Source organism: Ciconia boyciana, chromosome 14 (genome assembly GCF_034638445.1).
Source record: "Ciconia boyciana chromosome 14, ASM3463844v1, whole genome shotgun sequence".
Lineage (NCBI taxonomy): Eukaryota > Metazoa > Chordata > Aves > Ciconiiformes > Ciconiidae > Ciconia > Ciconia boyciana.
In genome coordinates, this window is record NC_132947.1 from 1,321,728 (window position 1) to 1,334,810 (window position 13,083).

Consider the following 13,083-nt stretch of genomic DNA (forward strand, 5'->3'; position numbering starts at 1 on the left):
GGCGGGAGGGTGAGGGGGGGACAGGGAGCGGGAGAAGGGCCCGTCTCCACGCTCTTGTTGGGTGCTGATACTGGTCACACAAGGGGAGGGTGGTGGGGCAGGCAGGGCGGGCAGCACAGGCAGGGGAGCCGGGCCCGGCCGCAATGTTGCAATTGGGCTCACAGCGGCATCAGCCGCAGCAGGGACGGACAGGACGGGACGGGAGCGGGCGGCCGCCAAGCCCAGCCTGGATCCAGCCTGGAGGAAGCGGCTGGAGGAGCCCTGAGCCAGTGAGGCCAAAGCCCCTGCGCCCCCAGCCCCGCGTGCCGTCCCTCTGCGCCGTGCCCCCTGACTGCCGGCCCCGGCGGATCGGGCCGTTCGTCCCGCTGGAGCTGCGGGACGGGGGCTGCTCGGCTCCACCAAGGGCAAGTACAGCTCCCAGGTACGGACACCCCGTGCTCTCCGGCGTGGGCAACCGCTCCCCGAGGAGGATGAGGAGGAAGAGCTGCACAGTTAAGCGCCCGGCGGTGCTGGTAAGCAGGAGAGGAAGAGGAGGGCTCCAGGGCCCGAGAGCGGAGGTGCCCAGGAGCGCAGCTGGTGGCCGTGGCAGGATGCGGCTGCCTGGGATGCTGCTGGCGGGGCTCCATGTGCGCCGTCAGCTCCGGGTGCCCAACCCCGTGCCTTCGGGGAGCTGCGGGACTGTGCCACCAGCAAAGCCGCGATGGCCGGGAGCAGGCGTGGGGGGGGGTCAAGCACAGCCGTGGCCCCCACCTTCAGCACGGTGCTGAGCCGTGCCAAGGCTGCACACGCGCACAGCGTGCCAGGCTGCATCCACACAACAGCACCCAGGTATTTGCACAGACCCCCGTTTCCCTGTTTGTGCTCTTTTTGGGTAAATAAAAGACGTGTGACATTTCCCTGGGGGCTGTTCTCTCTGCTGAGTCCCAGATAAGCCACAGCTGCTTGGGGCTAAGCCCAAATAAGCCTGGCTGTGCCTGGGAAGAGCAAGCAGCAGCTCTGTGCCGGCAGACGAGGGATCCTGGTGGGCAGGTCAACCCCTCGGCTGGTGCTGGGCTCGCTGTCCGGGCTCTAGGCATGGTGCCCGCCCCGGCAGTGTGCCAGAGCTGGGCGTCGCATTAACGCAGTAACAAAGGCACATGGTGCAAGGAACGGTGCTTTGCTGGCTCTCCAGGCTTCCCTCGGCTGTAAAACCTCAGCCCTGCCCACCCTCTGCCCCCCAAAACCCCACTGAGCCCCCAGCAGCCCCCCACCTCTGCCTCCGTGTCCCTCCCAAAGGGCTTTGAGGGGTATTGAGAAAATTGCTCCCGCAGAGGAAGCCACAGGGAACTAAAAATAGCCCCTGCATGACTCGGTAAACACGGCCGCCAGCCTCGTACCACCCAGCAAAGCCCGTTCCCAGCCCAGGGAAGGCGACTGCGTCACCCCGGCTCAGCGGAGCATGCCCGGCTGCCGGAGGCTGCACAGGGGAGACGGTGATGGCCAGGCCTCTGCCGACAGGCACCATGCCCGGGATCTCCTCCCACAGCCAGGCACCCGGCCCAGGGTGCAAAAGGGGCCGGGAGGTCAGGCTATTTACAGCCCTGCTCTCCCCGTGGTGCTGCTGATGGGGGGGGGACGCCCCGGAGAGCCGACGGCACGTGCAAGTCCTGGCATTTAACCAAAGGAAGGAGAACAGCAACCAGGGCATGCAAGCGCCGTTTGGCTCCGCTCCTGCTTCTCTTCCCACGGGGCTGCTGGGTGTGAGGCCACAGGGGTCGGTGACCATGGAGCTGGCCTGGCCACCACGGGAACGTGCCAGCTCTGGGCCGCGGGGTGCCATGAGAACATATCTGGCACCCCCAGCCCCACACCACAGCCCCTGCCGGCACAGGGGGAGGGAAGGAAGCGTGTTTAGTAACTGTTTATTTTACAGTTATAGGGCTTGTACAAATCTGCATTTACACAGGTATGTATAAGTCTTTGTACAGAGTAACTGAAGCACCCGAAGCAACCGTCTCCTCCCAGGCCCTTCCACCCCCAGGGACAACGCAAGAACTAAAGTGCATCATGGCCAGAGAGCAGGGGGCTGCAGGGGCTTCCCCCGGGGGGGCTCCAGCCCTCCCCTCCTTCAGGGCAGCGGGGGAGTGTACAGAGGGGTCCCGGAACCTCTGGCAGCACTCCCAGGTCACCACAGACTCTCCTGCACCAAAGTTTCTAAAGTGCTAAATCATGCAGCCCTCCGCCCTGCGCCGCTGCTGCCCTGGGGAGGTGCTGAGGGCCAGAAACCGGCTCTGCCTTCAACCACGCTGGGAGAGGAGACCCGTGAGCAGCCCCCGGCTCTCACCAGCGGCGCGGACAGCCCTGGCACGAGCTAACCACTGGCACCAGCAAGGGAACAGGTCTCACTGCCCTGCCTGCGCGAGAGCAGATTCACACACTCCGGATTTCAGCCCGCAGAGGCGAAGGGAACTCCTCTGAGCAGAGCTTTATGGAAACACGGGTCAGGCGTGACGACTGCCCACACGCCCTCCGGCCAGCAAGGCACGGCCCCTCCGAGAGCGAGGGCCCAACAGGGCAAACCAGAACCTACCCAGGGGCGGTTATGAACAGACAAGCAGGAGGCTGGGACAGGAGGGTGCTGAGTCTTGCAGGGCACGAATTGTCTTCTCTATCCTGAAACCCATAACTCCTCAACCAACACCTAATTTTCAGGTGTGCAGCCCCTGGGCACGGCCCAGATGGCTTTGGGCACAACACAGCAACGGCGGGGGAGCTGGGTGGGAGCCGTAAGGGACAGGTAAGGGCACTTGCGGGAGGTTTAGCAGCTCAGGGGAGAGGTAGAGGCATACAGTGTCTATTGGCTTCGTCTCAGTGGGACACCGAGTTGTCTAAAAGGATTTGCTGCTTAGCTTGGAGGGCAGGGAGCGCTAGGACTGTTAATGGGACTGGGTGGGGAGACAGGAGCTATGCAGGGATCAGGGGTGGCCTTTCCAGGAAACTCCCTCACTTGCGTTATTCCGAGGGGTGATGCTGAAGTCTGACCAGCTGGTGGGGGAGATTTACGACAGATTTCCTACCACAATGACTTCTGTCCTGTGCAAAGTGTTTCACAAGGTGGAAAAAGCCTTTCTCCGTGTTAGAGCCTGCTTCCAGAGCTGTAAAAAAAAGTCTGCAACGGGTGTTTATGGTGCCGCTAAGACTTGTGGTGACGTGATCTGGCACATGACAGCACATACCTCGAGCAGGGCGAGCGACACTCGTCTCTCACCTCGCTGACCCAAGATACCACCGCGCTACTGCCAGCAAAGGAGCCCCAGCGACCGAGAGCTAAGCTCCCTCTGGCACTCCTGCGGTCCTGCTCCTGTCCCCTGCCCTTCTCTCCTGTAAACAGATCAGGCTGCAAAGATGAGGAAGGAAAAAAGAGCCAAGGATCGTTACAGACTGGAGAGAACCTCACGGCAGGGTGCTGACAGGGGTTTGTGAAAAGTTTGGCTCTACTCAGAGGTTGCCTACAGGAAAGGGAAGGGTCGGACCACCGGCGAAGCTGAACGCAGACGGCGGGGCACGCGGGCAGCCTGCAGACGGGAGTGATGCAGAGCCAGAGGGCTGCCTTGTTCCTCAGGAGTGTAACAGCACCTCGCTCCCACACATGCATGCACGCACCCAGGCCAAAACCTGCTGTGACACTCTCCCCCAGGCACGGATCTGCCCTCACTCCCACTAATTAACCCCAACAGAGAACACGGGATCATTTCGGCATAGCCCACGCACGGCTCTCCACTCATACAGTCACCTGTGCGCAGCCTGAAGAGCCTGACTTGTCCATACGTCCAGCTCCTCACAAGACGGCAGCAGTGCTCATCTGCTCACCCCTGCACGGGGAGGAGAGAACAAGGCGAGTGTCGGTGTGGGGAACAATCCTGCTGGGCTGGTTCCCATCGGTCTCTGTCACAAAGGCCAAAAGCGTCACTGGACGCAGCAAGAATAAAAAATAAATCTTCAGACAGGTTGTTTCTGGACACGTCCTTTCACCAAACATCACCCCTTCCCACCAGGGAAGGACGTGGTAACAGGGAAAGCCCTTCCTCCGGCTTCAGGGGAAAATCTGCAGTTCAAACTTGGGTGCCCACTCCAGCGCGCTCTTCACCACGGCCAGGGCAGCTGCTCCCAGCGCGACCGTCAGCCCCATCACCGCCAGCTTGACAAAGCGGTTGGTCCTTGGCTTTGTCAAGATGGATTTTGTCCGCTCCTCCCCTCGGGGCTGCTCCCCGAAGCGCTGCCTCAACACAGTGTCTGGTCTCTGCTGCACTGACGCCAACTCAAAGTCCTTAAAAGTGGAAGCTGCAGTTCTGCAAGAGAAGAAACGGGTCAAGGAGTGTCCCCAGCTTGCCTCCGGGACCAGCCTCCTGCCAGGGAGGAAGATCTTCACGAAGAAGCAAGACCTAGCAAGGCGATGTACAGAACACGCGGGCACATGGGCTGCCCTGCACTCACCGTTCAGCCTGCTGCTGAGCTGCCTCCCTGGCGAGTTTGGATGGCGGGAACTGGACAAAAAGGTCCCCAGCTTTGCTGATCAGAGTCTCGTAAGGAAGGTCCTGTGGGATCTGGGACAGGAGGTGGTGGACAGAAGCCATGTCGCACTCGCAGTCCAGAACTTCCTGCTGCCGGTGCAGGACGATCTGCAGAGAGGATTGAGAGCACTGAGGACAGCCAGGGAAGCAGGAATGACTCCTTGTCACTCACTGGCACTCACTTCAGAGCCAGAAGAGAAAAACAGTTTGCTTCCAGCTGAAAGACCTGCCCTTCCTCAAGGGGACACACTACAGTGAAGCATTCCCTGCCTGGGAAGAGAAATGCCAAACCTTTCCCAAGACTCTGAGGCCACGGAAAGCTCCTTTCTGGGTAGTTACGTTTGTCTTCTGAGCAGAGCCTGCTACTGGCAAGTCAGAGACACGGGCAGAACCTCAGCAGGGCTTGATTCCACGACTTGCCCTCAAACAGAGATTTGTTTGGATCCCCCACAGGAGAAAGGGCAGATGGATGCACAGCGCAGGGCCAGCCAGGCTCCCCAGCACCCAAGCAAGTGTCCAGCAGCAGGGCCAGCAGATGAAAGCAAAGAAAAACACCAGGTCATGCTGCCTCCACGGCACTGAACTGGAACAGCCTGCACATCTGGACACCCCCGGGCTGCCCCAAGCTCTCCTGGATCCCACCTGCCCTCCAACCACCACCAAGGACATCGCTGGCCTTGGGGGGCCCCTGCAGAGCGGGGTGCAGCCGGGGACAGCAGCAGCACTGGGTTTGCCAGCCCCCCTCTGTAGCCCCAAATTACCAGCACCTCGCAATGGTCGAGTTGATCCCCCTACCATTCCAGCCAATACCTACCACAGCAGCAAAATAAATGGGCATCAGTGGATGGCAAGCCAGGAAGAAGTCATATAATCGCACGACGTGCCTGAAGTCAGACAAAACGTGCCCAAACCAGGTGATCAGCCAGCTGAGAGCAAAGATGGTTCCCACCTCCGCACTGCACAGAGAGAAAGCGCTGTTAGGTCAGCCGCTGCCAGCAGCTTGGAAACAGCGCTGAAATATTCCTGGGCGATGCCTGCACCACACCTGCATGCCTGGAAGGGGAGACAGACCTGGCTATCAGCAGAGCATTCAGAGCTCCGTCCAGATCCATGAACTGTACCTCTGATACAACCCCAAGGCACAGTACTGCCACTACTCATGTCACATCCAGTGGGGTCCACAGTAGAGGTCCAAATGGTCTGCTTTCAGGAGAATCTGAACATGTGACGTGCCACGTCACTGTCTGGCACACTGATCTGAGGACACCTGAAGTCCTGCAGCACAGTCAACTTTACAGATTCTTTTCCACCCTAAAGGCTTACTAACTTCTGGGAGTTTCTAATCAAGCTTGGTACCCAAAGACATCCTGGCCGTGAAACGTAACAGAGACACTTGCCCAGAAAAGGACTTTGGACTGAACCTTCCCACTTCTGCTTTATTCTGCCCGGACTACGCTTGTGTGTCCCTGTTGCACAACCTGGGAGTTATCCCCAGAACTAGCAACAAACTACAGCAGGGTGACACCAACCACAGAACTGGGCACATGAAGCTTTGTATGACACCATCTGCAACCCCCCAGCCTTTCCAATATGGACTGCAGACCACTGGGGTGAAGATGGCACCATGTAAAACCCCTCAAAACAGGCAGCATAGGTTTGGGTCTGCTCAGAAGCAGAGTGCCACATGGCTTTGGACTGTCACTGTTAGCTGTGGGTCAGCTGTTGACTCACTCTGAGGAAGCCACTGTGGAGCTGGGGACATGTTGGTGCAAACGGCCCCATGAACAGTAACGCGAGACTGGCAGGGCAGAGCTAGGAGGCTCCGAGGGAACGTCTGCGTACCTCTGCATGAAGTCATGCACCTCAGGGTTCACCTGGTCTATGATGGGCATCAGGTAATTTAAAATGTGCTTGGTATTATCCATCGTTGGGTCCATAAAATCCCTGAGGAAAGATTTAAGAGAAGGTCCATCAAGCAACCACATCAGTGAGCTCTCCTTCAGGGAGGCAGCCAGAAGGTAAATAAACATACTTGCAATAAACAGCTTTGCTGGCAGGGTGGCCCCCAGCCCCAAGAAATTCTGTCTATTTGGGACAGCTTCCTTCCTACTTGTCTGGGACACACAGGGCTGATCTGCACAGAAAACCCAGACAATCACGCTGGTGTCAGCTGACACTTCTTATTTTGCTGCAGTGCATGCGTGAACTGTAAAGCCTTTCCAGCACCCAAAACCTAACTCCCCATCTGGGAGGGGAGGGAGAATCTCTCCAAACCACTCCCCAGCTGAAGGCTTGTTCTCATTTCAGTGCACAAACAGGAGAGTCACTTGACTTGGGGCTCAGGATGGTACAGACCACACTGCCCAGGGCTGTACAAGGCTAAGTGGGAGGCACTGTGCTGAGCCAGCCCCCAGGAGCTGGAGAGGCCCTGGCAGCAGAGATGGCCAGAGAACTATGAATAATGCATGCGTGTTGGCTTTTCCAGCTTCAAGAGATGTTACAAATTAATCTGACAGCCTTCAATTATCCCTTCCCCAGAGCACAATTCCCTGCAAAGCCATGTCCTATCGTGTGGTCACGCTGCTCTCTCACAGCACCCCTCTGGGTACAGACATGACAGGCAGCTGGCCTTAACCCAAGGCTCTGCCTTCCAGGCTCCCCTGCTCCGGGACAGGCCAGCCCCATCTGCACAGGCTTCTGCACAGGCACAGGCATCCCCACAGCTTGAGGACACACAGGCGGCTCCTCTCGTCCAGCCGAGGCCGGTGAGTACCTGAGATGATGCGTCGAGAGCTTTTCCACTAGAGCCGTGGCCAGTCTGTCCCCCACCACCAGGAGGAAGGTGACCACGATGTCATGGTAGCCCTGGTAGTAGTGCAGCTGAGGGTTGCGCTTGAGGACGTGGAGGATAATATCGATGAGCTCCTCCTGCAAACCTTCCCTCTGGTCATCTGGCATCCCTGTGGGGACAGAAACAGGCGGTGGTGGGACGGACTGCGTCACCTACCAGCACGTGCTGTGGGAGCGAGCGCGGCTGCAGTGTGCAAGGAGAGGACCCATGCATTTACCGACCCGCCTGATCCCAAGGGATGTGGTGCAATGGGGAGGGGTAGCAGAAAAAAATATCCCGAGCCCTAATCCTGCCCCCCAAACCCCTGATGGCCCAGGGGAAGCCGTTTAGGTTGTTTAATCTTCCGAGCCGCAGTGTCTCTACCTGCGAGGAAGTCACTGCGGAGGACGGAAGCAGGGCTTACTGACGTTTGTACAGCGCTGCGAAGAGCGAATTGCGCTGCACATCCAGCACTACTGAGGACAGTTTAATAATTTTTAATTTCCCAGGGGTTCTAGAAAAAATTAAACAGGACCCATTTTCACAGAAACTGTGCCAACTGCATCAGATTGCGAAGCCTCCATCGCCACAACTTTGTATCGGTCCCCTGCTAACAACATGAGTTTAGGGACAGGATGTCACAGGAAAAACATTGTTCCTGCCATGCACAGCTGCAGCCAGTTTCTGGCAGTCCTTGTCAACAGATAAAATGCCCAAAGGCCAAGCAGAAAGTCCCAGCGGAGATGCTGCAATGACAAAGTTCTCCTTTTCCCCTGCTTCATTAATGCGTCTAAAAATAGGCAGGAGGCTGCCATTCAAGGGCAAAAAAATCCGTACCAGCAGACCCTTCAGGAATCAGGCTCGCACACGGTATCCGCACTCGAATAAGAATCAGAGTGAATCAACTGTTTACACAAAATAAAAGCCGCAGAAGGGGGAAGCAGATTCTGGCTAGAAATAACAACTGCTCCGCAGAGTTAGATAGCTGCTGGATTAAATGTTTTATAAATAGTACAACAAGGCATCAGCCACCCATCAGACCTAAACAACTGCAAAAACATTTTGCTTCTAAAGGTTCAAAGTTCTCTTAAATTTGGTGCACGAACCCCATTTTGAGACTGTTTTACACCAGAAATTGTTCTAACCACTGACAAACCTGCTTTCCATGCCCCTGAGCTAGACCATGGTCTAAAATAAACCGAAGCAAATGGTACATTTCTCAAGCGCTCCATCTAATCTCACCCTGTTCACAACAGGGCCGCCCTGCGCTGCAACTGTTTGACGGTCCCGGCCTGCTGGCAGAGGGGCTCAGGGGGAAGCGTAACGTTGGAAGAGCCACATCAAAAACCAGCTGTAGCACAGGCAGCTGAAGGAAACCGATAGCCACAGAACGGCTGTGCTGCATGAAGAAGCTGCTGTAAGCTCACAAGGAAAAGGCTTTCTAGAAGTAAGGCTCTCGGAGCAACACAGCATCACCTACTGCAACCCCCCGAGCAAGGTCTGAGCCACGAGGGGCCCCACGGCACAGACCTTCCCCCCGCAGAGCGGGAAGAGGAGAATCCCCTCTCACCTGGTGGAAAACGGCGCAGGGATCGCCGCACGTCCAGTAACACTTGCTGGTAATCTTTATTGTCCTCTCGCAGCTCCTTTCCTGCTTAGAAAAAAAGGAATACGATTAACACTGAGTAGGGCAAAGGTAGCGGGAAGAGAGCTGGGCGAGGGAGCCGGGAGAAACCTTGCTGAAGGCAGGAGGATGAGGCTGCACACACAGACACACCACCCCATTGCACGTCCCCTTTTTCGTACGTCACACACCAGCCCTGTCCCCTCGCTTGCACTGCTGCACATTCTGACACTAACTTCAGCGCGAGAAAACGAGACTATTATTTCTTTAAACGACATACGTTAAAATGCTTAAACTGACACCGCTCCCAGTGTTCCCGGAAACTTCTTTGCTCCACAGTTTTGCTGTGCAATTCAAAGCGTACTCAGCAGCAGCAAGGCATTATACGCTGTGGAGACTACAAAGGATAGTTTATTAAACAGAAATAATTCAGAAGAAAAGCCCACCCATGGGTAGCCAAGACAGTTAACACAGAAGAGAAAGGAATTTCCCGGCACACTGAACTATCTGTGCTATCACGTGAAATTAAATGTTGTCTTCCAGCAGCTCTGATCACCTAACATAATCCGGCTCTTGACTGACGCGGGGGGATGCACACTTCTGAATGGCCACAGATTCTGGAACAATGACATCTGTCCTGGGGACAGTGACTGTAAAAGCTACAGGACTTGGAGCTTCTGCATTGCGAAGGTTTAAAAACCACGCAGGTACCTCATCAGGAAGGTCATTTTCCCTGCTTCTGCTCTATCCAAACACCACATGTGCATCATGCAACAAACTGCTTCACCTGTGCCTGGAAGAGACACCTCGGAAGTATTTCAGCCAAGCCAGGGCTCAGCACAGCCACCTCTCCACAGGAGCAACACAAATTAACTTTGATACTTTCTGCTGCAGATGAACTTACACACGCCAGCTAACGGCTCAGGGCCACACCAACCGCATCCAAAGTGAACCAATTTCCATTGCTACCACTAAAGATAGTAACAACCTCACAGCACAATGGAAATGTTGTTTTTAGGAAGTCGTGTATTTCCAAATCTGCCATTTACATACAACATAGTGCGCAAAACTACGGCGTTCACGCTGCAGCGTGAGTCCCCATCGCACACAAGCTCAGTGGGAAATGCACCAGCATACACAGGGAGCAGCGTACACACGTGCTTCAACCTCTGCGATCCTTCCTCTAGCGTGCACAGAGATCACGGAGCCGTTCTTCCAAAGCACCCGAGTCCAGGCTGTTCCGTACCTGGAAGAGGGGGCAGGTCGTCCGTATTAACACTTAGCAGCTTCGGCCACACTTTGCAACGAATCTCATCCATCAAGAGCCCCCCCTCGCTGATTGCCATCCGCCTGAGCGCGGCCACGTCGATGGGGTCGCTGTTCAGAGCCTGATAAATTTCCTCCACTTTTCTTTTCTTCTTAAGATCAAAGTCTGTAAGAAGACCACAAAGAGGCAAGCTGAGAGGCAACGCCAGCACACGGAGGGCAGCAGCTCAGATCAGGGGGGCAAAATCCACTCACAGCGATGTCACACACACAGCAAGAGAGATGACACGGGACAGTCGGCACACGCCCTGCCAGGACAGACCAGGGATGACCCCGGCGGGTGACCCACCAGCTGACTGTCCCCGTCTCCACAGGCACCTCACGAGGGCACCTCACAGCTCGCAGGGCGCCCGCACCGCTTCCCGAGCGGATCCCATACTCCCCAATGGATCACGGCTCCGTTCAGGACCGTGACAGCCGTGCAAAGCCATCCTCCAACTGTTTGCTCTCTGACGCAGCCGCCAGCTCAGGTGTCAACTGTTTCCTCAGACCAGGACTTCATGTTCCTACCGACTCGCAGCTAGACAGCGGCTCCTGGATGCAGCTGTCCTAGGCTGAAGTCTGAGCATTTCCACCGACAGCAATAGTCACAAGAAAGGACATAATTATACCAGAGTGAACGAATCACAAGCATATTGACTTCTCTCCCAACAAGCACAAACTTGCCAGCTATTAGTATACACGCGGGTTAGCCAGTATTAAACAAATACCACTGTTTTGTGGTACACACATGAACTCAGGGGCAGGTAGGGAAGGGAATAACACACAAAGCACATGGTGCTCTGGTTTCAGATGGGTTAAACGCACTTACAGGACATGGGAGCGTTTCCCGAGGAGCTGAGAAAGGACACTATTCCACACTGCATCGTGGTATTTGTCACCGCTGCCTCACGTGAGGAAGGAGAGAGGTGGCCAAGAGCCATCTGATATCCCACACCGGAGGAGTTTCCACTAAGGAGGCTTTGCTGAGAAGCTGCGGGGCCGGAGTGCAGGATGAGGCCGCAAACACTGCCTTTACTTAAAGGCTTTTCCGACGGACCCAACTAACACTGCTCTTGGGATCCAAATGGGATTCGTTTGATACGGGACGTCTCTGAATAGGATTTGGGGTGGGAGGAATTAAAAGGATCCCGATGGAGAAACAGCTGTTTCTCAATGCCCCACCCTCCCGGCAGCGACTTGGGGAGCGCGTTCCTCTGCCCACGTGGCACCTCCGGCATCTCGGCGCTGCCCCGGCCCTCTCCCCGCTCCCGGGGATCTGCGTGCGAGCAGCTGGCTGGAAGCGCTGCTTTCTGCACTGTCTGAATGGGAGACGGTGGGACAGCAGGCTGCTCAGACACACGGATGCTACGTAGGTCAAGTGGTGCATGCTGTCCCTTCTCAAAGTACCCTTTTTAAACACTTTTCGGATGAAAACAAGCTGTAACAGGTCTCATCTCCCCTCCAAACACCCAGTTCCTGGTAATGTTAAAGCTTATAACGCTCAGCCAGTGACCACAATTTCCTTTCCCGCCCCTTGTGCAAGCAAAGTTATTTGCACACGAACAGAAACCAGCTCCACTCAGCCGGCCGTTCCCCTGCGACACGCAGACACTGGGCCATCACATACCGAAGCCTCGGGAAGGAGGAGACAAAGCCTATGGAAGAAGAAACTCCTGTTCACACACAAAGAACTTAAGGAGTAGTATGAAGGAAGGAGCACGTATTGCGGGCTCTTCTGAGATTTACTGGCAAACATCCCAATATTTACACTGTTCAAACGCACAGCGGACAATAGCCACAAGTATTACCGAAAAAATTGTATTTCAAAACTTTTTTTGTGAACCCACAAAACCTAAACTCACAGCGTCAGTCACACTTTGAAGGAGGAACAGAAACACAAGCTCAGAGCGCGGGGGCTTATGGTACCGTAACTCAAACCCTACCGTCACGAAAGGTCCACCGGACTGGCCGCGAGTGGATTTTTACTTACTTCCGCGGCTAAAAACAGGGCCTGAAAGAGTTCCCACTGACAGCACCCGAGCACAGCACCCGCCTGCCTGCGGAGAACCCGAGCGCGGTGCCGGAGCGGGAAGCAGCCCCGCGTTCCCAACGGCTGAAACGACGCGCAGGCACCAACACTTACACAACGCTTCGCAGGGCCAGGCCCCCCCCGGCGCTGCTGCAGGGCCCCCCCCGGCTACTGCCGCGACGGCCGGCCTGGAAGAGCAAAGCCCGGGGAGCTCAAGGGCCCGGCCTCGAGTCGGGCAGCGGCCAAACCGCAGCCCCGGCTGCTCCCCGCCTGCCCGAGCCCGGGGCCTGGCGAGGCAGCCCGCTCCCGCGCCGAGGGACGGCTCCGCAGCCGCGGGGTGGGGGGAGGCCCGAGCGGAGGGTCCGGGCCCCCGGGCCCCCCCGGGCCGGTCCCCGCCGCCTCCCGCTGGGGCGGCTCCGAACGGAGCGCCGAGCCCCGCCCCGCCGCTAGGGGGCGCCGCCGCGCCTGCAGGGGGCGCTCCAGCCCCCACCTGCCTCAGAGGAACGGGCGCCCCCCGCCCGCCAGGCCCGGCCCAGCCCAGCCCAGCCCAGCCCGTACCGTGGCCGCCACCACCGTTGCGCGGCGGGCTCCACCGGGCCATGTTCCCTGGCGCTGCGGCGCATGCCGGGCCGGAGACCGGACCGGGCCGGGCTGGGGCTCCGCGCTCCCCGCACCGTCCGGTCCCGTCCCGCCCCCGCCCACCTCCCCCCGCCCCTCCGCCGCCGGCGCGCGGGCGGGACGT

At 57.3% G+C, this 13,083-nt stretch overlaps 1 protein-coding gene across 3 annotated transcripts; it reads right to left on the minus strand.

Moving 5' to 3' along the window:
- Positions 1 to 1,885: 1,885 nt before the first annotated feature.
- TBC1D20 (TBC1 domain family member 20) lies at positions 1,886 to 13,058 on the minus strand. Of its 3 annotated transcripts, none has more exons than XM_072879204.1 (8): positions 12,900 to 13,058; positions 10,251 to 10,436; positions 8,951 to 9,031; positions 7,324 to 7,510; positions 6,393 to 6,494; positions 5,365 to 5,506; positions 4,474 to 4,658; positions 1,886 to 4,328 (listed from the first exon to the last, which is right to left on the minus strand). In XM_072879204.1, exons 1-8 carry the CDS (start codon positions 12,940 to 12,942, stop codon positions 4,073 to 4,075), a joined length of 1,182 nt encoding a protein of 393 aa, XP_072735305.1. In that variant the 5' UTR covers positions 12,943 to 13,058; the 3' UTR covers positions 1,886 to 4,072. The 3 variants fall into 3 exon arrangements, with proteins under 3 accessions (XP_072735305.1, XP_072735303.1, XP_072735304.1); XM_072879202.1 differs by lacking the exon at positions 12,900 to 13,058 and adding an exon at positions 11,142 to 11,776; XM_072879203.1 differs by lacking the exon at positions 10,251 to 10,436 and having other exon boundaries at positions 12,900 to 13,052.
- Between the last annotated feature and the right edge of the window lie 25 nt (positions 13,059 to 13,083).